This window comes from Diplotaxodon limnothrissa, linkage group LG4 (genome assembly GCF_057381915.1).
Source record: "Diplotaxodon limnothrissa isolate DT_005_m linkage group LG4, D_limnothrissa_male_GT1.1, whole genome shotgun sequence".
Classification (NCBI taxonomy): domain Eukaryota; kingdom Metazoa; phylum Chordata; class Actinopteri; order Cichliformes; family Cichlidae; genus Diplotaxodon; species Diplotaxodon limnothrissa.
The window spans coordinates 24,840,133-24,866,936 of NC_140599.1; the positions used below are offsets into that span (position 1 = coordinate 24,840,133).

The 26,804-nt window shown below is 36.9% G+C and overlaps 8 protein-coding genes across 9 annotated transcripts; 5 read left to right on the forward strand and 3 right to left on the reverse strand.

The window, feature by feature from the left end:
• The first annotated feature begins 232 nt into the window (after positions 1-232).
• LOC146633932 (hemoglobin cathodic subunit beta-like) lies at positions 233-1,852 on the forward strand. The gene is made up of 3 exons (XM_085352648.1): positions 233-829; positions 1,161-1,383; positions 1,477-1,852. The coding sequence occupies exons 1-3, from the start codon at positions 738-740 to the stop codon at positions 1,603-1,605; spliced, it is 444 nt and encodes a 147-aa protein (XP_085208774.1). The 5' UTR covers positions 233-737; the 3' UTR covers positions 1,606-1,852.
• A 5,818-nt stretch (positions 1,853-7,670) lies between these two features.
• Positions 7,671-8,701, forward strand: LOC146633933 (hemoglobin embryonic subunit alpha-like). The gene is made up of 3 exons (XM_085351720.1): positions 7,671-7,765; positions 7,855-8,062; positions 8,573-8,701. The coding sequence occupies exons 1-3, from the start codon at positions 7,671-7,673 to the stop codon at positions 8,699-8,701; spliced, it is 432 nt and encodes a 143-aa protein (XP_085207846.1).
• Positions 8,702-9,238: 537 nt separating this feature from the next.
• Positions 9,239-11,104, reverse strand: LOC146633934 (hemoglobin subunit beta-2-like). The gene is made up of 4 exons (XM_085351895.1): positions 11,086-11,104; positions 9,789-9,903; positions 9,463-9,685; positions 9,239-9,367 (listed from the first exon to the last, which is right to left on the reverse strand). The coding sequence occupies exons 1-4, from the start codon at positions 11,102-11,104 to the stop codon at positions 9,239-9,241; spliced, it is 486 nt and encodes a 161-aa protein (XP_085208021.1).
• An 83-nt stretch (positions 11,105-11,187) lies between these two features.
• LOC146633935 (hemoglobin embryonic subunit alpha-like) lies at positions 11,188-12,091 on the forward strand. 2 transcript variants are annotated; one of them, XM_085351717.1, is made up of 3 exons: positions 11,188-11,352; positions 11,447-11,653; positions 11,963-12,091. In XM_085351717.1, exons 1-3 carry the CDS (start codon positions 11,254-11,256, stop codon positions 12,089-12,091), a joined length of 435 nt encoding a protein of 144 aa, XP_085207843.1. In that variant the 5' UTR covers positions 11,188-11,253. The 2 variants fall into 2 exon arrangements, with proteins under 2 accessions (XP_085207843.1, XP_085207844.1); XM_085351718.1 differs by having other exon boundaries at positions 11,266-11,359; positions 11,457-11,653.
• Positions 12,092-13,906: 1,815 nt separating this feature from the next.
• LOC146633936 (hemoglobin subunit beta-like) lies at positions 13,907-14,560 on the reverse strand. Its single transcript, XM_085352649.1, has 3 exons — positions 14,469-14,560; positions 14,133-14,355; positions 13,907-14,035 (listed from the first exon to the last, which is right to left on the reverse strand). The coding sequence occupies exons 1-3, from the start codon at positions 14,558-14,560 to the stop codon at positions 13,907-13,909; spliced, it is 444 nt and encodes a 147-aa protein (XP_085208775.1).
• Positions 14,561-16,154: 1,594 nt separating this feature from the next.
• Positions 16,155-16,931, forward strand: LOC146633937 (hemoglobin embryonic subunit alpha-like). The gene is made up of 3 exons (XM_085352650.1): positions 16,155-16,252; positions 16,358-16,565; positions 16,803-16,931. Exons 1-3 carry the CDS (start codon positions 16,155-16,157, stop codon positions 16,929-16,931), a joined length of 435 nt encoding a protein of 144 aa, XP_085208776.1.
• Positions 16,932-19,100: 2,169 nt separating this feature from the next.
• Positions 19,101-19,788, reverse strand: LOC146633938 (hemoglobin subunit beta-like). Its single transcript, XM_085352651.1, has 3 exons — positions 19,697-19,788; positions 19,315-19,537; positions 19,101-19,229 (listed from the first exon to the last, which is right to left on the reverse strand). The coding sequence occupies exons 1-3, from the start codon at positions 19,786-19,788 to the stop codon at positions 19,101-19,103; spliced, it is 444 nt and encodes a 147-aa protein (XP_085208777.1).
• Positions 19,789-24,173: 4,385 nt separating this feature from the next.
• LOC146633939 (hemoglobin embryonic subunit alpha-like) lies at positions 24,174-24,952 on the forward strand. The gene is made up of 3 exons (XM_085352652.1): positions 24,174-24,271; positions 24,380-24,587; positions 24,824-24,952. The coding sequence occupies exons 1-3, from the start codon at positions 24,174-24,176 to the stop codon at positions 24,950-24,952; spliced, it is 435 nt and encodes a 144-aa protein (XP_085208778.1).
• The last annotated feature ends 1,852 nt before the right edge of the window (positions 24,953-26,804 follow it).

Here is a 26,804-nt window from a genome sequence, read left to right on the forward strand (position 1 = left end):
TCCAAAATGCAAAGAAGAACATCAGCTATCAGGCATTTTACGCATATTTAAAGTTAGAGCGTTAACAACGAGTCAATCTGCGAGCTCAGAAAAAAGTATTTCTTCTTTAGTGCAGAAAATTCGTTTATAACCTCGACCCAACATAACACAAGAACACTGCTAGGCGTATAGCGGCAACATTATAAAAACGCTATGCTTTTGTTTTTTTAAAACGTCTTGAATGAAATTCAAAAATGACTGAAGGATATAATATAAGTACTGTCGCGATCGGAGGGGCCATAATCCTGATTGAGCTGATCAGTTTTTAAAACAAGTTTAATTGAATGGGGTAATTTAAGGCCAAGAAATAAACTTTCATACGTTTCTGATATGAAGTGGACCCGCGGATCATTTATTTGGGTGGGGAAAGCCTGAATGTTCAGATAATGATAGCATGGCATAATCTAAGTTCATCAGCTGTTGGAAAATTACTTGATACAACAGGATGGGGAGGCGGTTATGTTTACGTGAGGATATTTTGATGCCATACCATCTCTGGGCATTTCCATTGTGTTTTGCAGTGATAGTCGACACGTAGTCTGTGTAGCTCAGACTCATCCGTCCGCTTTTAGTGTGCTGGAAATATAGGACCCTCATACCATCTGCTGGTTCATTTTTGCCAGTCATTAAGCGGAAAAGCTGATCACTCAGCAGCTCAGAGTGCGGAAGTAAAACTGTTTATCCAATTCGCTCAGGTCATGGTTAAGTGGACGGAACTGGAGCGCAGCACTGTGAAAGCTATCTGGGAAAAAATTGATATCGATGAGATTGGGTCACAAATTTGGGCAAGGTAGGTGATTGTGAAAGTTTTACTGTTCAAGAACGGATCGTAAAAAAATCCTAAAAACGAAAAAAATATTCTGGCAATTTTCTCTCAATACATTATTATTATTATTGCTATTTAATTAGTTGATGGGTATTTCGTAATAGTAAAATTCAATGCCTGGTTTAAAAAGAAATAAATAAAGAAAAAACGATCGTGAAAAATTCTTATTTTTTAAATATTCCATTGTTTAAGGGTACGTTGTATATTTAGGGATTTTTTCTCCAGTTAGTTCAGATTTTATCACGTGGTATCGTTTATGCTCATTAACCTGTACCACTGACTGTTGCATTGTCAGAGTCTTGATAGTCTACCCCTGGACTGAGCGATATTTTGGTTCTTTTGGAGATCTCTTCACCATCACTGCTATTTTGAAAAACGACAAAGTGGCGGCTCATGGAAGGATGGTGCTGAAGGCTCTGGACAAAGCAGTGAACAACATGGACAACATGAAACGGACGTATGCTGATCTGAGCCGGTTGCATTTTCAGAAACTCGAAGTGGACCCTGATAGCTTCAGGGTAAGCAACACTTTTCCTCAAACCCACATGAAAAAAATACGTGACGTTTTGCACTTGTAGAGTTTTCATGGTGTTTTCTCTTTTTTTCCACAGCTGTTGGCAGCCTGTATCACTATCACAATCGCATGCAAACTCAAGTCAGCCCTGAGCCCCCAGAGTCAAGCTATCTGGCAGAAGTTTATATCTGCTGTGGTCGACGCTATGAGCAGTCAGTACCGCTGAAAAGAACCTATTTGGAGATAATACAACTTAAAGAAAAACACAAAACAAAAAACGTGTGTTAGCCCTGATATAAGTTTGACATGAGTGCATTTCAGTTTGTTTTTTATCAGTTGGAGCTTGGTGAGTCTCATACTGAAGACAGTTACTAAAGACAAAACTGAAGTCAAAGAGACCCCAACACACACAAGCAGCAAGTGAAAGTAGTCTGACAGAGCTAAAGGAGGAAACAGCATTTAGTGACTTTCATGGGTTCCAGATTTCAGACAGTTAAGAACTTGTCATGGACTGAAAGTTGTTGTTTTTTTTTTCCAACTCTGTGAAAAGTTAATAAAACATAAAAACTATTTTTATAGTTAATATTATGTCACCTTTTCAAATTACTGTGAGCCTCTGAATATGGGGAACTGTATTAATGGCTATAATTCCTAAAATTAATACAGTACCTTTGCTAAACCACTTGAAATAATGCTGAAAGTCTTTCCATCAATCACACATTCATTGTTACATCTGCCAAACAGGTTATGTTTTTGGTAGTGTTTGCACATGTGTCATTCTGTCAGTAAACAAATGAGCTCAACCAGTCTTTAATGAATTCTGATAAAACTTTTTAGGGATGGGTCATGTTGACACAATTTTGTTAACGTCCACAGCGGTCTTCACAGTCAACTAAACAATTTACTTGAGGTCTGTTGCAGGGAAGGCCCAGCTTATTTCATAGAGATAATGCCCTAATGACATTCTGCAACAATCTCCTCGCTGCAGTCTACACCTGTCGTACATTAAAAACATTTGATACACTAAGAAATGAAAAACATTATAAAGGAAGCCCAGAACCTAGTAAGGCTGCTGAAATCTTATATCAAGCAAAAATGGAAAATATATCTGACTTAGTAATGAAGGTCCAAAGAAAATGCAGTATGTCCTGAGGGAGGTAATATATAATTAATAGTATTGGCATTGTCATTTCACGGCATTTTAAGGGAAATTTTGAATCAACAAGTGTAACTGCAGTTAATGAGAGGAGAAAAAACATGGCGGAAAATCAAGTTTAATTGTCTTGATAGAAAAATATCTGGGTCACAGTTGCATTGTTGAAAACAACCATCCCAAATTTGAACGCCTATTTGTTTGAATTTGTAAAACAGACACCATATAAGGGTTTTAATGTTGTAACGGTTTTAATGTATAGAGTGTGTTCCTCCTAAGGCTTGGATTTTACAGTGGCACCAACAGGGTTGATGGTATCCATGTGGATTCAGACAGCAAGAAGATACAGGAATTGGGTCATATAATTGTTTATTTTAAACAAGAATGACAGAACAATCAAACAGACATAAAAGGAAGGCCACAGGGACACAAACAAATTGATCAAAAATCTCTGGTCATATTCAGTCTAATAGATTCACCATGAACAATGACCCAGAAAGCTCAAAGTCATCACACAGATAATGTAAACAAATATAAAAGATGTCCTAATATTCACATTGTGTGAAAAATGTGAGTATTAAGTGAGAAATACGCAGTTTGTAGCATTGGCGCGTTTAGACCCTTTTCAGTAGTGATGGGATTTCCGGCTCCTTTTAGAGAACCGGCTCTTTCGGCTCGGCTCACTAAAAGAATCGGATCTTCAGGTTGTTTTATTGCTTTAATTAATTTATTATTAACAACAATATAAAATTATGCACAAAAATAATTACTAATGTAAAAAAAAGTGGTTTTATTTATATATGTTTATATATAAATATATACAATGGCCCCTAGAGACAAAGCATGTACAATTTCCTCCAAACTCCAAAACACATTTCTAGCGTTAACTGAACTTCCAAAACAGAGCTACCTAGATCACTTAAATTACACAATTGAACGCATATGTGTATTGTTTGTGTATTTATTCACAAGCACACACATATATTCAAAAAAAAAAAAAAAAAGTTCATTTACCTGTTACTACCACACACCAAATCCGGTCGTTGGTACTTCCTGGCTTGTGTAGCCACTGGGTAACAAAAGCTCAACACTGCCCCCTAGCATCCTGGAGCACTTCTGTTGTGTTTGTGTCTGTTTTGAAACTTGTACGTGCTTTGTCTCTAGGGGCCACCGTAAATATACTTTTATTTATTCACTCCACATAAAATGTAATAAATAAATCATATAATACAAAAAACAACTATTCACATTTCAACTTTCAACTATTTAAATTGTCAGCTTTTTCCTTTTAAACAAATTTTAAGTGAAACAACACAAAACACTGCAAACCACAACAAAATTAAATATAAATAAAATATGAAAACAAAAAGAACATGCACATTCTCTGTCATATAGGCCTGCATGAATAAACTTTCTGAATCCTTTATCATCCGTAACTGAAAATAGCTGTGGATGATTACTACACCTTTCTAATGTGACGTTGTTATCCCTGGCTCTCTTTCTCTGTCTCTCCCTCCTGCTCTGTTCCTGTGCTACTGCGAGTGTAACTATCGCTCCTCCCCCCTCTTCCCAGGGCAAAGCACAAGGCTCGCGTGCAGAGTGAAGCGGAAAAAAGTGTGAGAGAGAGGGTGAGAGAAAGAAAAAAAAAACCCCATGGCTCCCGATAAGGAGCCGGCTCATGTCGTTCATGTCAAAGACCCGGCTCTAAGAGCCGTTTCGTTCGTGACCGACACATCACTACTTTTCTGGATGCTCAACCACCCTAAAAGCAACATGCCCTTTTAATGCTACATTTTCCAAACTTCTCTGTTGGAGATCATACAGCAGATTACAGTGAAATCAAGTCCAGTGTTCTTGATGTCAAGTTGCTATTAGTGCACTCAAACAGAGGAGCTGCATGAGAGACAGGGATGGAAAGGGTTAGAGGTAAAGAGCAAAAGTCAAAGACAGCAAAAGCTGTAGCTTCTCTTTTGCCCACATTCATTGATGATGATTTCATGATCTAAAGTTTGTGCAAGTTTCTCCTCTTTTTCTGCTTTACTACAAATTTTGCTTTAACTTACTTTCAAAAGTTATATTAAGAACTGTGATCATTTATTCAGAATCATTCTTCGTGCATAGTGGTCAGTACAGTGGACAGCTATTCAAAGGCTGTTTTCTTGTATCCGTTTCAGTGTTGATGGCACACTTGCACTTAAACCACTACATCGGACACTGATGTGTCACTCCATACCAAATTCATAGGTCAAAACGTAGGTTGTCCACCTAAGTGGACATGTAACAAACTCTTTGAAAAGTACATGTTTAAAAAAAATGAAGTTCAAAAATCTTTTTTTTTCATGCCTAAAGATGACTAAAACTACTTAAGAATAAAAATCCTGACTGAGGTTGTCATAATTCATGCATGAAAGGGTTCAACACTGAAATATAATCCAAAAAAGATATTTCTTTTGGATATGTTTTAATGTTTATCCTGTAACATTCAGGTCTGCAAAGGTGAAAATTATGTTTACATGCAGCATAATATGTTGGTATAATTGTAAGGCAGAATGGATGACGTTATGACTGGGGGCTGAGGCCTCCTAGTGGTTTGATCCTAGAATCGTCCCTGGTGTGTGGCTAATTGTCCCAGACGAACAAGGCAACTGATCATAAGAATGCAATTCTCTTCTTTGCCACAAGAAGTCACTGCCGGAAAAAATGAGTATGGTGCAACAGACCCCTGCTTGTGTGAGAGCACTGCAGACAGAACGAGGGCTCGAGTCATTTTGTTGTCCTGTCATAATCATATCGGACATGGTCGGGAGGTATGACTGAGAGCAGTGCATAGTTACAAGGTTTATAAAACAACTGAAGCCGCTCAAAAAGAAGACGATTGAGCACACTTGGTGTTTTACCTGGCAAAGAATTAGACGTTTATTTGACCAACGGACAGGAACCGACTTGGCCATTCAGTCTTGACGTTTTCTCACTGCGCGAGTGCACACATATAGGTACATTTAACTGAAGCAAATCAGATGGTGACAGCTAGAGTCAAAGCAGGTTCTAAACTTAAACATTAGCTAAAAATACCCGACTCACTGCCAGAGGCGGAGGCAGACATTTGATACACCCGGGGCTTAGCACTAAAGGTAGTATGCATGTGGGATTTTTTTTTTTTTTTTTTGGGGGGGTGTTCACCTGCTCTTGTTCCCTCTCTGTTCTGTCCTCATTCTCCTCTCTCTCCCTCTCTCCTCCTCTCTCTCTCTCTCTCCCTCTCCTCTCTCTCCCTCTCTGTTCCTCTCTCTCCCTCTCTCCTCCTCTCTCTCTCTCCCTCTCCTCTCTCTCCCTCTCTGCTCCTCTCTCTCCCTCTCTCCTCCTCTCTCTCTCCCTCTCCTCTCTCTCCCTCTCTGCTCCTCTCTCTCCCTCTCTCCTCCTCTCTCTCTCCCTCTCCTCTCTCTCCCTCTCTGCTCCTCTCTCTCCCTCTCTCCTCCTCTCTCTCTCCCTCTCCTCTCTCTCCCTCTCTGCTCCTCTCTCTCCCTCTTTGTGCTGACAATCATCAAATATACAGTTGAAACCAGATATTTACACACTTTTCAGATAAAAACACTTTTTTAATTGTAACATCAAATCAGACTAAATGTTTATTTTTTTAGATTGATAAATATAAAAACATGTTTGTTAACTTTAAGAGTAAAGGGAGAAACTATCTGTATTTCTTAATCAAAAATGGCACCCAATTGTATTCAAAATTGAGCCACACTTATGGAGCTCCACAGTTCTTTTCCTGGTGTTTTGGTTGACATCTTTGGTTGATTTTCCCATTTCAAAGAAACAGGCTGTGTTTTGCCTTATATGCAGCCACCAATTTACTCACATGGACTCTGCTAACCTATCAGAAGCTTCTTGTGATTCACCGTCATATTTACATTATTTGTACAGTACGAATGATTTGCTTTTGGTACCTGGTCGATCTTCAGCTCTCCTTAGTCTGCTTGGCTCCGTTTCTCCAACAGGCAGCAGCTCCCCCCGGCCCCTCGCTCAGTCGCTGAGCTCGGATCATACCAATATTAGGAGGGATTCACGCACAGTCATAAATTTCCACAGTGTGCACTATGTGCTTCGAATATTGTGTGTAGTTTTTGTTTTATACAGTTGTCAGCCAGGCATCTAACTATGAAAAAATTACACTCCAAAAGACCCCGGGCTTCTGACAAAACAACCCGGGCTTAAGTCCAGTAAGTCACCCCCCCGCTCCGCCACTGCTCCCTGCAATGCAATGAAATAAACTAACACCAAGAGCGAATGTATAATTGTAACCGCGTCGATATGTCGTGGTGCAGCCAGTGCTGCTCCTGCATTATCATGTTTTGTTTTGTTTTTTTAAAAACAGGCCCACCCACTGAAACGATAAGCCTCACAGTAAAAACGAACGCGGCGAATGGCATAATCATCATGTTTGTAACTGATAGCACAACCAACAGGCCTATTAATTAATTGTAGAATTTAGATTTTAAATCAGAATCCACGGACTGATTGTTAAAGCGTACTGATTTAATTTATCTCATATAAATTGCAATTACAAAGGCAGTTAATAAAGTAAATAAACACAAGCATATATACAAATGTATGTATGTTTAAAAAGTTATTCTTGGCCGTCATAAACATGAAGCAGTAGTTTTGAGTAAAGTGGAGGTTATTTATAGACCCTTACCATCCCTCAAGAGCGCATTTCCAGTGTGGGGCAAAGCTGAAACGATAAGATATTTGGCTTGTACACATACCATATGTGTTTCTTAGCAGCCAGTTAATTCATTAAGGCCAGTTTTTAACGTCCGAGCATTACCAGCACGTCCAAGTTTGAGCAGTTTGAGCAGGTGATACGAGGGTTTCACTAGCTGTCAGTTTTGTACGCTTCAGTTGGATGCCCGTGGGAAATATAATTCTGATTGTTTCGTCCTATATTATAGAACACCGTGAGACTTTGGTTTCGTGTTTATCTCATGCCAGCTGTTACATGTCATTTGGAATCCTTCCAAACGCCTATAGCATTATCTTGAAGGGGGGCTGGGTGTGCCTATGTTCCACTGCATCCATAAAACCCCTCCGTTTGCAGCGAACACGGCATTGAACTTGAAAAAAAAAAGTCCAGAGGAAAGATGAGTCTTTCTGCTAAGGACAAGGAGATAGTCAAGGCCTTTTGGGCTAAAGTGTCGGGAAGGGCGGATAACATTGGCGGTGACGCTGTTGCCAGGTAAATAAGAAAAAACACGAGGCGAATTTAACCCGCTTCTGCATTTTTATCTATTACTTACTGGCTTATTCACCTGTGTTTTTGCCCAGGATGCTGACAGTGTACCCTCAGACCAAGACTTACTTCTCCCACTGGAAGGACCTGAGCCCCAGCTCTGCCCCACTGAGGAAACACGGAGGAATGGTGGCAGCTACAATAACCGATGCTGTGAACAAAATCGACGACCTGGCAGGGAGTCTTCTTACCCTCAGTGAGCTGCATGCTTTCACTCTGCGAGTGGACCCTGCAAACTTCAAGGTATTTGTTTATTAAATCATGAAAGCGGTTCAGAAAACCTGTGGGTTTGCTTTAAAGATTAATTGGACTACAAATTAAACGCTTGCTTAAACATTTTTTAGTAGTTTTTATTTAAATGTGCCTCCATAGGCTACTGGTTGAGACTGCATCCCTTCTAGTGAGGAACTGTAACGTCATCATTAATTATTCTTTGATTTAGAAGCCTATAAATCTGTCCCATCCACACATGGATAAGGCCATATGCAAATATAAATAAATCATAAGTTGAACCCCAATTCGTGACATCGAGCTACAGTTATCTTTAGGATAAATGAAATGTGTGTTTCAGCTGCTGCAGCGCAAAAATGTTACACTTTTAAACAAACAGGGAAGTTGCCTGTGTTGTCAGCAAGTCAAAGCACGACACTGTCACCGAAGAAACACAGGATAGACTGAGTTATGATTCAGATAACTGATCTTTGATGTCATAATCCCTGATTCTGCTAAAGAAGTGTCACGATCTTTGTACAGATTCTTGCTCAGAACATCCTGGTGGTTCTGGCCACTATGTTCCCCGTCGACTTCACCTCTGAGGTCCATATGGCTTTAGACAAGTTCCTGGCTGCCTTGGCTCGTGCCCTGTCTGTGAAATACCGATAAATTGCATACTGGAGGCGACGAGCGGCAGGGGCTCAGATAGCAATTCACTGCCAGTCTGAATCTGAATAAATCAAATGCAATGAAACTGCCGTGTTTGTTTGGGTTTTTTTGTGTGGTGTACATTAAAAATACTTTACACCACAATACTTTATCATCCGTCATAATTTATGAGAGGTCCTTTGATGCGAAAGTCACAGCATGACTTATTTTTATTTTACACCATCTTATTTAAAATTTGAAAGAATAGGCTAATTAATATCTTACACCCACTATTTAACTCTTCTGTTACACCCTGATATAGTTGCAAATGCTAGAAAAAAAAAAAGAAAAAACAACAAAGTGAAAAATAAGCTCGTTGTTTTATTGATTTAAGCCTCCTCAAGACATGATTTAAAAAACAGAGTATGTAACGGTCCTATTATGAAAAAGGGGAAATAAAACAAACAACTTGAGGTATATGCTTCATATATCTTATTTATTAACATCATTTTGAGGTACAATTTAACAACAGAGTGTGTGACGGTCCTCTGCAGCTCTCTAGTAGTACTGCTTTCTGAGGGAGGACACCACCACTGCCAGGAACTTCTGAAAAGCTGCGTGTACCTCAGGAGTGAAGGCTTTACTCAGCTGGGAAGCAACCACAATGGTCAGGCAGTGACCCAGGAGCTGTAACACAACACAACATGCATGATATATCATGAACATGCTAAATAAATACATAAATATCAATAAGCCAGTACCATCAGTTCACAATTGCCTACCATGAAATTGTCAGGGTCCACCTGCAGTTTCTCAGAGTGCAGCGCGCTCAGCTCTGCATATGTGGCCTTGATGTTGTCCATGTCCTTCACGGCTTTTTCCAGAGCTTCCATGATGACTTTTCCATGAGACGCAACCCTTGGATTTGATGTGATGGCAGCAGCATTGTAGAGGTTTCCAAATCCACCGAAATACCTCTGAGTCCAGGGGTAGACAATCAGACACCTGCGGAAACAGAAAATTTTAAATAGCTCACAATTACTAAAGAAGAGTCATATATAGAGTCATATAATCTTGCACATTCTTTAAGGGAGAAACATGGTCATACCTGGAAAAAGCTGCTTGCCCAACGACCGCATAGTCGATCTTGGAGAAGATGTCCTGGATCGCGGTGCGCTCAAAGTCTGTCCAACCATTTTGCTTTGTTGAGTTTTGCACTTGTCCTGTTAGTCAGCAGCCCACCACACGCAGCTTTTAAAGGTCTGTTTCGCTCCACCCAAAGATATGCAGTTGGGTGGAGTAGGACAGTAGGGTGGATAAACCGAGTTACATGTAACGCTTTGTACTTCTTTGTTCGTGTAACTTGAAAATCAGTCAAGAGAAAACAAGCTTTCCAGTGTAAGTCTTCGTCACATTTGTGCCAGCTTAGTTAATTAGTTTCATTATTCATAAACGTTTTCGTTACCTGATGTTTTCAGTATTACAGTTTTAAAAAATCATTTTAATGTTAGGGAATCACACAGAGCTACATTTTTAAGTTCGGGAAATTCAGAATATCATAAGAACACCTTCTGAATCGAGCTGACTCACAGACCAAATCCCAGTCTCATTTAACAGATCTGCAGACGTTTTTTTTAATTAGCTTAATTAACTGTAAGTAAACATAAATAAAGAATTGTTTAAAGATAAGGTGAGATTAAAAAAAACCCCAGAAGATTCCACTGCGCTGGAGAGATAGCATTTTGGTTTTTATTGAAACTTTTTTGGTCTCATTTTTCCATACTTCTATATCTCTTCCGCTAATTTTAGGTTGATTTTGGCAGAGTTATCATGCCCTGTGCTCACATGGGAACCTAGAAATCAACTTTCCTTCCTGAGGCTAACGGCTCAGTGTGCACCCACCTGTTGAACATCAGATATGTTTCAGTAAGGTGTTGGCTGCTAAGATATAACGTCATCATGTTGGTAACTGACAGCCTTGCAAAATCTAGAACTTGAATCAGTATTTCTAGTCCTCTACATGTTTAATTTTGGTTTTTCAGTACTAAGCTGTATGCTACGTAATTTTTATAATATGTTCTTGTATAATAATAATAATAATAATAATAATAATAATAATTATTATTATTATTATTATTGTTATTGTTATTATTATTATTATTATTGTTGTTGTTGTTGTTGTTGTTGTTGTTATTATAAATTTAAAATGTCCATTTTACTGCTTTGACTTATTTCAGCACCACATTAATATGAACAGCAACAGACTCAAAGACAACAATCACTGTCACTGGAAATCTATGTTTTGGGTTTTAAAACTGCAAACTTTTAGTATTCAGTTGGATTAATTGAATTAATTTATTAAATAAATGAATAAATAAACACTGCCTTGAGACTGGCTTACGGACTGGTCTTCAGAGCCACCATCGCAATTTTATCTTGCGTTTATCTCGAGCAGAACCTTGTGGTCATATCTCTGAGGTGGCCCGGGTGTGTCCATTGCTTGTTTCATGTATAAAAGCCCCCGTAGTTTGAGCTGATCAGGAAAAGCGAAAAACAAAACAAAAACAGGCAACATGACATCCCTTTCCGAAAAGGACAAGAACATAGTCCAAACTTTCTGGGCTAAAGTGGCTGGCAGGGAGGAGGACATCGGTTGTGATGCTGTCTCCAGGTAAATATGCCTTATGATATACAACCTATGACCCCAACTGGACAGACCCTCTGCTGCATTTTTTACCTACTATTTACTTAACCTACATTTTACCTATGCTGACAGTGTACCCCCAGACCAAGACTTACTTCTCCCACTGGAAGGACCTGAGTCCCGGTTCTGACCCGGTGAGGAAGCACGGAGCAACCGTGATGGCTGCAGTTACTGATGCTGTCAGCAAAATTGATGATCTGATCGGAGCTCTTCTGAGCCTCAGTGAGCTGCACGCCTTCACTCTGAGAGTGGACCCTGCAAACTTCAAGGTACTTATTTATTAAATCATAGCAGTGAAACTTTTTAGTGTTTTGCTGTGAAGGTTTGGACCTAAATAAAACAGATCACAACTTTTGTGCATTTTCGTATTAATATAAAAATAATTTAATAGATTTAATATTTTTTTGTCTTTAGACATCCCAAGTTTTTCTTCCCAAATCACTATTCTCAAGCATATCTATTTTCTGTCTAAATTACACTTAACCCAGACTGTGCGGTTCAATCGTACAAAAAAAAATGTTTGCAGAATATTACAGCAATTAAATGTGACTTTAAATGTGGCTATCATGTTTTCACAGGTTCTCTCTCACAACCTCCTTGTGGTCCTGTCCACCACATTCCCCAACGACTTCACCCCCGAGGTCCACGTGGCTATTGACAAGTTCCTGACTGCGGTGGCGCTTGCCCTGTCTGAAAAGTACCGATAAATTGCACTCTGACGGTCAACAACATGGGCTTGGATACTCCCAAACTGATTTTTAATGTAAAAACAAATAAATAAATCTAATACAGTACTGCTGTTATCTGTGTGGTGAAGTGAATTTATTTAAAGTTGATATCAACTTTCAATTTGGTGGCAAATCTAAAAAATAAAAACAATATACGTGTAATAAAGGAGGGCTGAGATGAAAGGCCAACAAAATGTGCCAGAATTTATTAAAAGTCAAGATGAGTGACCAATAAGCTTTCAGCTGGCCACTAAATAAAACTTAATGTGCAAACACAGAAAGAGTGTTCAAAGTAATAGCCTACCTTTCTAACCATTAAATGCGAGCTGCCACAGAGTAACGATTTTATTTGTTTCTACAGCTATAATGTTGTGCAATAAAAGTAACATCGCTATAACTTTATTGCAGGCTATAGGAGGCTGCCGATGTTTTGCAGATCCCAGCACAAATTAATATTCTGACGATTATATTTTTTAAAATAATATCAACATTAATTCTATTCATTCTATAAAATAGCTTTTTAGATGCCTGTATATATATTGTTGCTGCAGCAATTATGCTTTAAAATAACATGGAAAATCCAATCCAAGATAAACCCAGAACACAACACAGCAGCACATGCTGTAGTTTGCTGAGAACATCTTTATTATTGTTTATGATTCCTTTATAATTGTCCAGAGCAATGCAATAACCAACAAAATTTGTAAAGCAAAGAAAAAAATGTGTACGTTCAAATGATTTATAAAACCAAACGCTGCAAACTTTATTTTCATTATAACCATGGCCAGGGTCACATGCTCTTATTAGTAATTGACAGTTTATTTGACCTCGATCAGTTACAGCACAATCTGATTTACTAGAAGTTATGCCTTTAAAAAAAACACCCCAGAAGAAGATAGTAGTGATGTGGGATAATGCAGAATAAGGTATCGATCTGATACCAAGTAAATAAAGGCCCAGTTTTGCCCATACCAATACTGATACTGATACTTTAAATCTATATAGGCAGTTTATGTAGGGGAGAGCAGTGTATCAGGATTTATGACATGAGTCATGTCATACAGTTTACGAATTCTTAACACATTTTTAATGTCGTTCTACACTAATGAGTCGACACAACTTATCTCACAAAGTTCAGTGGGCTACATACTGAATTTAGAGAATACAAACAAATTATCAACCCTATTGCACTGCAATCGATCCAATACCATGGTTGTTATGGATACCATCAACTAGAAGACACAATGGTGTTTTCCTTTTACAAGTATCACCTTGCTCACATTTGTCTGTGTGTGTTTGTGTTTGGATGTAGTTGTATTTCGTTTGTACATCAGCTGTCTCACAGAACAGTATAAAAGAACAGTGTGTAGGCCTATATATTTTTCTATATATGAACAAAGCTTACAAGACTCTCAAAGAGTTACTTTTATTTACTAATATGACCATATATTCTGAAAAAAGGGGAAATAAAATGAACAACTTGAGGTATATGCTTCATATATCGCATTTATTATCAGCATTTTGAGTCACACTTTAAAAACAGTCCTCTGTAGCTCTCTAGTAGTACTGTTTTCTGAGGGAGGACACATTTAAAAATTAAAAGAATAGGCTCATTTATAGGTTGCACTACAAGATACACCCACCATTTAACTCTTCTGCTACACCCTGATATAATTACAAATGTTGGAAAAGGAAAAAACAACAAAGTGAAGAATATGCCCATTGTTTTATTTATTTAAGCCTCCTTAAGACATGATTAAAAAAACTGAGTATGTGACGGTCCTCTGCAGCTCTCTAGTAGTACTGCTTTCTGAGGGAGGACACCACCACTGCCAGGAACTTCTGAAAAGCTGCGTGTACCTCAGGAGTGAAGGCTTTACTCAGCTGGGAAGCAACCACAATGGTCAGGCAGTGACCCAGGAGCTGTAACACAACACAACATGCATGAGATATCATGAACATGCTAAATAAATACATAAATATCAATAGAAGCCAGTACCATCAGTTCAGCATTGCCTACCATGAAATTGTCAGGGTCCACCTGCAGTTTCTCAGAGTGCAGCGCGCTCAGCTCTGCATATGTGGCCTTGATGTTGTTCATGTCCTTCACGGCTTTTTCCAGAGCTTCCATGATGACTTTTCCATGAGACGCAACCCTTGGATTTGATGTGATGGCAGCAGCATTGTAGAGGTTTCCAAATCCACCGAAATACCTCTGAGTCCAGGGGTAGACAATCAGACACCTGCGGAAACAGACAATTTTAAATAGCTCACAATTATTAAAGAAGAGTCATATATAGAGTCATATAATCTTGCACATTCTTTAAGGGAGTGAATATCAGAAACATGGTCATACCTGGAAAAAGCTGCTTGCCCAACGACCGCATAGTCGATCTTGGAGAAGATGTCCTGGATCGTGGTGCGCTCAAAGTCTGTCCACACAACCATTTTGCTTTGTTGAGTTTTTCACTTGTCCTGTTAGTCAGCAGGTCACGGCGTGCAGCTTTTAAAGGTCTGTTTCGCTCCACCCACAGATATGCAGTTGGGTGGAGTTAGACAGTGGGATGTGCCAGTGTGGGGTTTGGCAGGACTATATTCACTTCACCATCAAACTGAATCAAAGAAAATGATTCAGTTTTTTCATTATCATTGAATCATAAATTAAATTCTAAATTATTTTCATTCGTCACTCTCAAAATCTGCGAATTTAGCCTCTGACCACTCAGATAGCTAATTGTGTCTACTCAGGTATACATGTGAGCCTCATTAGCTTTTATTATTTTATGTCCTGTTTTTTACATTTCACTGCAATGAAGGATCACCTCTGTCTAAACAGGAAATCTCAACTTTTGAGCTCTTTTGTGAACAAAAAAAGAAAAAAGTAAAAATAAACCCACAGATATCCAGGAAACATTTACTGCTCTCAGGGTGGATCCACCTGTTGGAAGTTTAGATAAGGCAGAAACAAACGTCATCCTCAAACCTTAGTCATCGTAAGTTTTAACTGCCTGAACAAACGGCAGTTAACTGCAGAATTTCAATTTGGAGTAATGACTCCTTGGCAATCTACATGTCTATATTTAAATCATAAATTTGAAGTGAAATTACATCAAATTTTGCTTGAATGAATTAGACCACCATCCAAATCTGGGTCCAAAATCTCCTGTGTAAAAAGCAAAATAAGAATGTTTAATCCACTGTTAAGATTGCAGCTGTCAAAATATAAAAAATTAGCTCATGCTTGAAAAGAAAATGCCTTGTTATAAAAATCCTCTGATATCATTAATTAATTGTTTTCCATTCTGATATCTGTTTGCAACATAAATAAATACGGGATTCACTAATGTCTCACCTTAAAAACTGAACTGTCTATCAAAGTTGATTATTTTAGATGATAAACAATTATTTTAATAAACAGTCAAAGTTAAAAATACAGTTTTCATTTGTTAATGTAACCCATGAGCCAAAAACATTGCAATTTTAGGTATTTATGAAAAAGTATTATATTTCATGATTTTCTATTTTATTTTTAAAATATGTACACACACACACGCACACACTCACACACACAGATATACATATTTAGTATACACATTCAGTAATGCGCAAATACTCTTATATTGTACATATATTTATTCGTATAATTGTCAGATTTACCCGCTCTTATATTTTGCTTGTTATTATGTTATTGTATTTTTGCTTGTGAAGCTCGCACGCAAGAATTTCACTCGCATGTACTGTACCAGTGTACCTGCACATGTGATGTGACAATAAAACTGATTTGATTTTGTTGTCTAGAAATACATTTTCCTTTTCCACTCTTTGGTTTAGTTTTATTTCTTTATTGTGTGCACTAACTTTATAGGTGAACACCATTTAAAACTCTTTTTCTTCAGTAGTTTTCAAAGCTATGTTGGGCCTGTCCAAGAGCCTGTTGCTATCTCTGAGGTGTGTCGGGTGTGTCCGTTTACTGTTCTACATATAAAAGCCTAAAGCTTTTCTGGTGGTCAAGACAACTTCAAACGAAAAGTCAACAGGCAAGATGACCAGTCTTTCTGCTAAGGACAAGGACACAGTCAAAGCCTTTTGGGCTAAGGTGGCTGGAAAGGAGGAACAAATCGGCTGTGATGCTGTCTCCAGGTAAATATGGATTATGACTTATAATCTGGACCCAAATGGACTGCTTTAACGTGCTCCTTTTTTTAAAATATATGTACTGTTAACTCACCTTACATTTTTACCCAGGATGCTGACAGTGTACCCTCAGACCAAGACTTACTTCTCCCACTGGAAGGACCTGCGCCCCGGCTCTGCCCCGGTGAAGAAGCACGGAGCAACCGTGATGACTGCAGTTACTGATGCTGTCAGCAAAATTGATGATCTCACCGGTGGTCTTCTCAGCCTCAGTGAGCTGCACGCCTTCACTCTGAGAGTGGACCCTGCTAACTTCAAGGTACTGACATACAATAAATTCTGAAAGTGGTCCTGATTTCGTTGTGTTTTTTTTCATGAAGGTTTAGTTGCAGTTTCTTTGTTTCTAAGCTTAATGTACATTTAATGTTTAACTTCTTGTAGCAGTACTGAATACTGAATCGCAGTATTCAAATAAACAGAAATAAATAACCCTGGCATGCATTTTCTAACAGCATGGCGTTTTTTTTATAAAAATGTGATCTTCATCTTTTCACAGGTTCTTGCTCACAACCTCCTCGTGGTCCTGGCCACCGTGTTTCCCAACGATTTCACTCCTGAGGTCCACGTGGCGATGGACAAGTTCCTGGCTGCTGTGGCTCATGCATTGTCTGAGAAATACCGTTAAAGTGTACACATGAGCAGATGTCTCAATTTGAATAATGAAACATAATAATAAAATAAAAATCAAACTGTTGTGATTATTTTTATATTCTTCTTGTGTTTGCAAACAATAAGTTAAAAGGATTTAAAAGCTTTCTATTTCAGGTCAACAACACATTGGCCCACATCTACATCCATTTTTTTAAGAGATGTAGACTGACCCTAACCTTTGATATGATTATAAATACTTGGCTGTTTGTAGGGGGGTAATAAGAAGACTTTGCAAAAATGTAGTACAACTTGACAAAAGCCAAGCAGGAGTTTTCCTTGTTGTTTAGTTCTTCCCCTAAGCTTATAACACATCTGAAGCTACATACATAGCATAGAGAAGTCCATTGAAAACCTGAAGTAAAATCAAGATCTGAATTCAGAGCAGTTGGGACACTTTTACTTGACTTTCAAATTCTGCATTGGTTTCTCTTTTCTATAGTCATTTATAGCGATTTAAATAATAACTATTATGACAAAAGTCACCTCAATGCGCTTTATATTGTACAGTAAACACATTGAACATAGGAACACAAGACCTCTTCAGAATAAAAGAAGAAACATAATTAGACGCAGACATGACAACAAGAACTTGACAACACAAGACACGCAGACATGAAACACATGAAGGGCAAGGGAGACTTAATACAGGGGTTGAAGACACAAAGGGGAATCTAATAAAAAAAAAAGTCTATAATGGCAACCTAGGCATAATAGAAATGAACTTAGAAAACCTAAAGGATTTAAGCAAACACGGGGAGAACATGCAGACACACAAAGAAAGGCTCCAGCTAGGTGGCGGAATCAAATTCAGGACCGTCTTGCGAGGCAACAGCGCTAATCACCGCACCACTGCGCTGCCATTGATGCATGACTGTTATCTGTTAACTGGCCAATTACTGAAATTAATAAAGAAATATGATTTAGTCACAGAAACACTGGACACTAAGTTATTTCCATTAGATAAAACAATAATTTTCAAACAAAACAAAACATTAACCCATTTTCTCTGTGGTAGAAAAAAGCTTTTGTGACTAAATAGGTAGATCGAGCCCAGAAACAAAGACCAAAGGAGACCTTCATAAAATTTGGAATAAAGATACAGTTTTTATTGTTGCCACTATACACACTGTATTGTGAATGAAACCATCAATATGTGATTGAAATCCAGACTTTCAGCTTTAATTCAAGGGTTTTCACAAAAATTTTACATTCTTTCAAATACTTTCTGCCAAAGCCTAATTTGACTTTCTTGGTCTTCAGTGTAATCAGTGGTTTGGACCTTGGTGCAAACTCAGCAAACTCAGTATCTCTTGATTGCGACTTTGACAACTCCTCAAGAGTGTTAGATGTTGTAAGTTTTATTTTCCTCACCACAGAAATAATTTTTGTCAGCATGCACTTGTATTTCATTGCGTTTAAGGTTGTTTGGTGTGGCTGCTTATTAGTCAATTGTCCTATAATTTTTCAAGTTCTCAAACTGGGGACTTTGTATAAAAATTACTTTAATTCTAAAACAGTTCATGAAACATTTTTGTAAAACCTCTTGATTTAGAGCTGAAAGCAAGCACTTCAATCACATGTTGACTGATTGATTTACAACCCACTGTGGTTATGTATGGAAGCAAATCCACAAAAACTGGGTTCTTGTCCTGAACATTATGTGCATGCATTTGGTTGCATGGTTTTTAATGCTCTTATTGTTATATCAGCCTGCACCACATACTTTGCTGTGTTTAGTCGTCACATTTGTTTTTACAAGCTGTGAGTTCAATGGATTCATTTTACATTATAATTTTTGAGCGGGATCATAACATTGAGTGTGCTTCCATTTTACTTGATGCACCATATAATATCTAGGTGGTTGTTGCATGACTTTTATATGTATCATTTCGCTTTTGATATTGAAATTTATTTTGCTAATAAGGTAGATATAAACTTTTACATTTTGGTGATTTAACACTAAAATTAGTAAACTGTTGGGGGTTTTTAAGTTTAACTTATCATTACAGACAGTTTATTTTAATCATAAACAAAGTGAAAAAGAAAACAGGGAAATTTCTGAAGTTGCTTAATATTTTATTTTGTTTAAAGCTCATTGAGACAAGGGTTTAAAACAGAGCATGTGACGGGCCTCTGCAGCTCTCTAGTAGTACTGTCTTCTGAGGGAGGACACCACCACTGCCAGGAACTTCTGGAAAGCTGCATGGACCTCAGCAGTGAAGTTTTTACGCAATTGAGAAGCAACCACAATGGTCAAGCAGTCACCCAGGAGCTGTAACACAACAAAACATGCTTTAGCAATCTTCAACTCGCACACACATAACAATGATAATCAGTACCATTAATTCAATACATACCATGAAATTGTCAGGGTCCACCTGCAGTTTCTCAGAGTGCAGCGCGCTCAGCTCTGCATATGTGGCCTTGATGTTGTCCATGTCCTTCACTGCTTTTTCCAGAGCTTCCATGATGACTTTTCCATGAGACGCAACCCTTGGATTTGATGTGATGGCAGCAGCATTGTAGAGGTTTCCAAATCCACCGAAATACCTCTGAGTCCAGGGATAGACAATCAAACACCTGAGGGAATATATAAATAACCGATTTGCTCTTAGTTCTAAAAGAAAAAATTACATTGTGTAATGCAAAAAATATGCCAGCTTTTTTCATTGCACATAAAGATGCTATTCAATTAACCCCAATTTCTTTATGTTAATATAAACACAAACAATGTTTCACCTGGAAAAAGCTGCTTGTCCAACGACCGCATAGTCAATCTTGGAGAAGATGTCCTTGATCGTGGTGCGCTCAAAGTCTGTCCACACAACCATTTTGTCTTGTTGAGTTTTTCACTTGTCCTGTTGGTCAGCAGGTCACCAAGTGCAGCTTTTAAAGGTCTGTTTCACTCCACCCAAAGATATGAAATTGGGTGGAGTTGGAGAGTGGGAGTTGACTAAACTGGTTCAGTTTAACGATTCTGAGTTCAGCTTTAATAAACCATCAAAATGAATCAAAAATTAGTTTGAAACTTTTATTATGGACAAATTCAATCCATATTTGGATAATTGATCAAGGATCTAATTAACAATTATCTTTGTTTCTCCTTTTAATTGGTTTTGATGGTTGAAAATTTTCACTGTTAGAATTACCAAAATTACTGTGACTGGTAAGATAAGCTTTAGTCATACAGAATACATAAATTTGCTGTAGCTGTGTAAGTCTTTAATGTATGAACAATATATTTATATATTTAGATAATAATTCTCCAACACATGGTACCTAATATAGATATAAATGCTTAGGAGCAGTGAGCAGCCAACTCCAGATTGTAAGTCAGTGCAATGGAAAAGAGAACTTTTGGAGAAACTCTGGTATTTAAAGTGTCTGTAAAATTCTAATTTCTTGTTCAAAATTAAAATTGTGTATCAGTCAATCATTTTTCTTGGTATGAAGTGCCCAAATTCAACAGCAAACAGTTTCCAGATCTAAATATCTTTACTGAAGTGCGTAGGCACCGGGCTTTTGGTGCCAGAGCATGTGAAAGAAGTGACATAAAGAAATATATAATCTCAGTTAGAAAAGTAAATCAGTTTTTCTCCTTCAATATTAATTTTACATGTTAAGTATAACAAACATTTTTGTATTTTTAAATAATTAACACAAATACGTAAATACAGAAGCTGTCAGTGTAATGTGTGAGCTTAAATTTTGAAATTAGAGATTTTGTCAGTATTTTAAAGACACCAAAAATACTAAAGCTTAATGGGAGGTCTTCATGGTGTTTAGATCTAGTAAGACAAGAACAATAAGATACACTCATAAAGGAAACGAAGTTCACTACAGAATGTATTGTTGTTTATTTAACTACACATAAGACCAACACTTTTTTTGTTATAGTTATGTTCATAGGCCTTATGAACTCACAACACACTTATTAGTCTGAGCCTCATTAACTTTCATAATTGTATGTTTTCCTTTTCACACTTCACTGAAATGCAGGATCACCTCTATCTAAAGGGGAAATCTCAACTGTAAGCCATGTGTGAGCTCTTCTGTGCTCCCAAAAAACGTTAGATAAACACACAGATTTCCAGGAAACATTTATTGCTCTCAGGGTGGATCCACCTGTTGGAAGTTTAGATAACACAGAAACAAACGTCATCCAAACCTTAGTTAACGTAATTGTAAGTGCCTGTACAAATGTTAGTTAACTGCAGTATTGAAATTTTAAATCAGAATCCCTTAGCCGTACAATCCACTGTAAATGTTTATATTTAAATTACGTCTTTGAGTTTAAATGACAAAAGTTTTTAGTGCAGTGTTCAAATTTATTAGATCACCAGCCAATATGAGGTTTGTGCCACAACTGACCTAATTTCTTAAAGCATTTTTTATGTTTCTATAATGGTCAAACCACCAATATGTACAAACACTTAAATTAAAATGTTAATGCCAAAATATAATTATTTTCATTATCCATAAATTTTCAAATGTACAGCTTTACAAAAAAAAGTAAAGCACAATATTATTTCTTGATTGAGATATCAAATTACAGTTACTTACTCGCCTGTTATCCTTTATTTAATCAGGTAAAAGTCTCACCTAAAAAAAACAAAAGGAGAACCCTTTTAAGAGAAACCTGGCCACAAGGACAGTAGAAGTTATAATATAATAAATAATAGATAACAAGTAAAGAAACAAATGGGTCATTCCATCTCAAATCAGCCAACTTTTAGAACATTTCCTGCTCAACCGTCTCCAATTTGGCCAAAAACTGTCCTTTGACCTACTTTCAAATCTTTTTTTGCACGTTGAAATCTACATGTTTGAACATGAATATCTCCAATTAATGTTCAAACATTTACACATAAAAGCCTGAAAATGAAATAAAATAGAATCAGGATCTGCCAGATTTTTGAGACAGAAACAAAAAAAAGTCTGAGTTAGTTGAAATATAAACACAACAAAAAAAGAAATGTCCAGCACTCCTGCAAAGTCTGATATTTGAGTACATATTAATTGAAAACTTCAAATTGCTTAAAAATAACTAGTGATGATTTCTGAAAGATTTGAAGTTAATGTAATACATGTTGTACTCTAATCATAACTTAGTAAAAAAAATTGTTAAATATGTTCTAAAATGTCATTGTTGATAGATTTCATTGAGGGTCGTTCCATCACTAATCTTCACATTTACAGAACCTTTACTGTTAAACCACCTCAAATTTGAATAGAAAAATATTATATGCTTCAAGGTTTGGACATATCATGATTGCTGTACAATCTTAGCTTTATATATAAAATACTTTAAGTTATATATGTTTGTTGTTTCCTTGTATATTTTAACCCAAATTATTGATGGCACTAAGTTTCAGCATGATATGTAACTAGAAAATTTCTTCAAAATATAAAATATTACATGCACATATTTAACAAAATTGTTTTCTCAGTTATAAATTGAGCATTATCTGGAAATTCCAGAATTTTGAGCTTGTGATATTTATTTAGTCCAGCATGAAAGTTATATGAAAATGGGATGTTCTTCATTTTTGTGAATAAGAATCTAGTGTTAAGAAGTATTCTGTGTTTATTTTAGGGTTATTGTTTAGTTTTTTATTAGTGTGTGCTCGAACACAGAACTTTACAGGACATTTTTTTCATATTTTATTAGCCAATGCTCTGACAAATATCTGTCCCAAATGATCAATTCTGATTCATTTTGATAAGAAAGGACAGTGAAAACAGGCTTTAGCAAGAAAAATGTCATGAAAGTGTCCTTTGGGGAAAAAAAAACTATATAAAAACTTACTTGATATATGAATCTAAAATTACCAGCAATCAGTATATACTGTATATTGAAACTTTGGACCAAAAGGTTTTTATATAAACAGGGGAAAGCGGAACTGGAAACTAGATGGTGAAGTTTTTAATATATAAAGCTAAAATTTCACAGCAATTGTAATATATGTCCAAACTCTGAACTATAACATTTTAATGCAAACTGGAGAAGGTTGAACAGAAAATGTTATAAAAATGTGATGATTTGAGTTTGGACTGACCCAAGTCTTAAAAACTAAAAATATGCACACATGTAACAAAATTACTTTCTGAGGTATAATTACAGTATCATCTGAAAACTCTATTATATTTATCTATCTATATTTTGTTGTATTTGGACAGGACAACCTACTGATATTGTTGTTCTTGTGGTACAAGTTATATTGAAAATGGCATTTTCCTAATTTTTGAAGTTTTTAATTAATGTGTGCTCAAATATGGGACTTGCATGAGTACTGGAGTTTTTTGTTGTTGTTGTTGTTGTTGTTTTTCTTTCATTTTGGAACTAGCTCACACATTTTGTGATGTATCTGTCTCAATTTCAGGATCTGTATTAATTGTGACTTTAAGAAAGACCAGTGAACATTTCAGGATTCTATCTTTGATAGTCTTTGAAAGATTCATGTTCAAACATTGCTGCAGATTTCAATGTATGAAAAATTGTAGAGCAGAAGCCTTGATTTGAGACGGTTTGACCCCAAAACAACTGATATTGCATTCAGACGTGAGCACTAACATGCAAATCATATCCAACAAGAGATCATTACAAAAGTGAAATTAAAAGCAGTCATACTGGCCAAAAAGGTATTTTCTCGCTCCATTAAATTGATTGTTTTTTTTATTATATTTTTTAACCTGTTTGTGAAATAGGTTAAAAAATAAATAATTAAATAAATGTATGCCTCACCTTAAAAACTGAATTGTCTATCAAAATGTATCATTTCTCAAGATAAACAGTTATTAAATCAGTTGAAATCAAAAACACAATTTAATTTGTTAATGTAGGCTATAGACTAACAGATATTAAAATTTGAGGTATTTATAAAAGTATGTTACTTTGTGGTTCTATTCTTCAGAAATACATTTCTCTTTTCAAGTCTTTGGTTTGATTTATTTATTTATTTTTTCATTGTGTGCACTTTAATTAAGTGAACACCATTCAAACATCTTTAATGATTTACTCTTTTTCTTTAGTAGTTTAGCTAGCATGACAATTGGTTTACCGTTTATCTCACCAAAGGCGTTACATGTCACTGGGGGCCTGTCCAGGTTGCTATCTCTGAGGTGTGCCGGGTGTGTCCGTTTACTGTTCTACATATAAAAGCCTAAAGCGTTTCTGTTGGTCAAGACAACTTCAAACAGAAATCCAACAGACAAGATGACTAGTCTTTCTGCTAAGGACAAGGACACAGTCAAAGCCTTTTGGGCTAATGTGGCTGGAAAGGAGGAACAAATCGGCTGTGATGCTGTCTCCAGGTAAATATGGATTATGACTTATAATCTACGAACCCAAATTGACTACTTTAACCTGCTCCTTTTTAAAAAAATATATGTACTGTTAACTCACCTTACATTTTTATCCAGGATGCTGACAGTGTACCCTCAGACCAAGACTTACTTCTCCCACTGGAAGGACCTGCGCCCCGGCTCTGCCCCGGTGAAGAAGCACGGAGCAACCGTGATGACTGCAGTTACTGATGCTGTCAGCAAAATTGATGATCTCACCGGTGGTCTTCTCAGCCTCAGTGAGCTGCACGCCTTCACTCTGAGAGTGGACCCTGCTAACTTCAAGGTACTGACATACAATAAATTCTGAAAGTGGTCCTGATTTCGTTGTGTTTTTTTTCATGAAGGTTTAGTTGCAGTTTCTTTGTTTCTAAGCTTAATGTACATTTAATGTTTAACTTCTTGTAGCAGTACTGAATACTGAATCGCAGTATTCAAATAAACAGAAATAAATAACCCTGGCATGCATTTTCTAACAGCATGGCATTTTTTTTAAAAAATGTGATCTTCATCTTTTCACAGGTTCTTGCTCACAACCTCCTCGTGGTCCTGGCCACTGTGTTTCCCAACGATTTCACTCCTGAGGTCCACGTGGCGATGGACAAGTTCCTGGCTGCCGTGGCTCGTGCATTGTCTGAGAAATATCGTTAAAGTGTACACAGGAACAGATGACTGACAGCAGCATGAGATTGAATTCTTACTGTCAAACTGAATTTGAATAAAAAAGGAAACAAATCCAATCAAACTGTTGTGGTTATTTTTGTGATCCAGTAAATGTTTTTTTTGTTTAGACAATAGATTAAAAGCATTACAAGTTTAGGTCAATGGCAGGTGAAGACAAGTCATCCTGAATGAATTCATTTGGGTCATGTAAACAACCACTTAAATTGTTGAGTATTTATAATTTTTTTCTGTCTGTTTTAATTTTATTTTACAGTCAAACTCTGCAGTGAACTATTTCTCCTAAACATGACTAGTCTATAGTTATTAGTAGGAAATTATTAGTTATTAATTATACATCATCACATTTCCAAAGTCAGAAAAAAATTGTATTTGTTGAACAAAAAGTTTTACAAACAATTATTTTTAAAAAAAAATCTCTAGTAAGTGGAGAGGAACAGCAATGGTCCTCTGTCCTAAGACTTGGTATCTAAGGGGATAGGGTTTCTTAAGCAATGTGTGATGGCTGCATGCAACCACACAATTGAAATACTTGGGTAATATTCATTTGATCTTTTTGTCTTACGTTTACATTGTGCTCTAAAGCTTCTGTGATCATAAGTTAACCAATTTAATACTTTGAATTTACCTGTAATGCATGACAGCACTAAGCTATAGTCCAAACGGTGGCACAGACTCTGTTTTGCATTGTTTGTTGTTTTATATGAGTATGTGTTATATTAATTATATTTCTGTTCTTTTTGAGCTACCTGGCCTCTGCTCCAGTCCTGGTTTGGGTGGAAGAGGAGGCTGAGGGTGGAGCTGGTTTAAATGCAGAAGCCAATAAAATGGACTGGACCATTTATTGTGATCATGTAGGGGGGGATGGGGTTCTTCTTGAATGATGGTTAGCTGTTAACTCTTTAGTTTAGTCACCTTTGGTGTATATAACAGTTTATTCATTTGCTATATAACTAGAGCTGTTTCCCATTTGGGCAGGTCAGTTTGTTGAGTTATGTTTTGTGAAGTGAATTTTGTTAAGTTAACCTCTTTTACGGGCCCGCCTGGTTCTTAAAAAAAGTTTTGTTTTGTCATTTTGAATTTTTGTAATCATTTGGTCCTTTCGGGGGTACAATAAAATCAATTTTTTTGAAGATTACATTTGTGCCTATGTGTTCTTGGCTGCTTGGTCCATGATACAATGACTCAAGCATGTAATGTCACTTCCATATTAGTTGGGACAAACATAAAAATTTAAAAAATGTGCAGTTTTGCCTTTGTACACCAACACACTGGATTGAAAACAAGAAAGTGCAGGCTTTCTCTCAGCTTTTTTTTTTTTTTTAAAGAATGAATGCACTGACCAACTCAGAAACACCAGAACAAAAAAGGACAAGTGCATAATCACTGAATTATTTCAATGAAAACCAATTGTCACGACATGTAACTAAGCCAAAAACCTACTTGAAGAGGCTGGTGTATCACTGTCAGAGTCTTCAATTAAGAGATGTGTGCATGAATGGAAATAGAGTTTACAACAAACCACAGAATACAGTGACAGCCAGGGAGATGAGACTAGACTTTGCCAGAAAACATGTGAAAGATCCTGCACAGATCTGTAAGAAAAAATATAACATTTGGGAATTAATTTGGGAGAAGGAGAGAAGCAGCTCATGATGTGAAGCATGTGGAGAACGGGCGAGGCAGTGTTATGGCATGGGAATGAATGGCTGCCAATGGAAGTGGGTAGTCAGTGTTTATTGATGATGTGATTGCTGATAGAAGTATCTGGGTGAATTATGAAATTTACAGGACCATACTCTTGGCTCAGAATTTGTGAAAT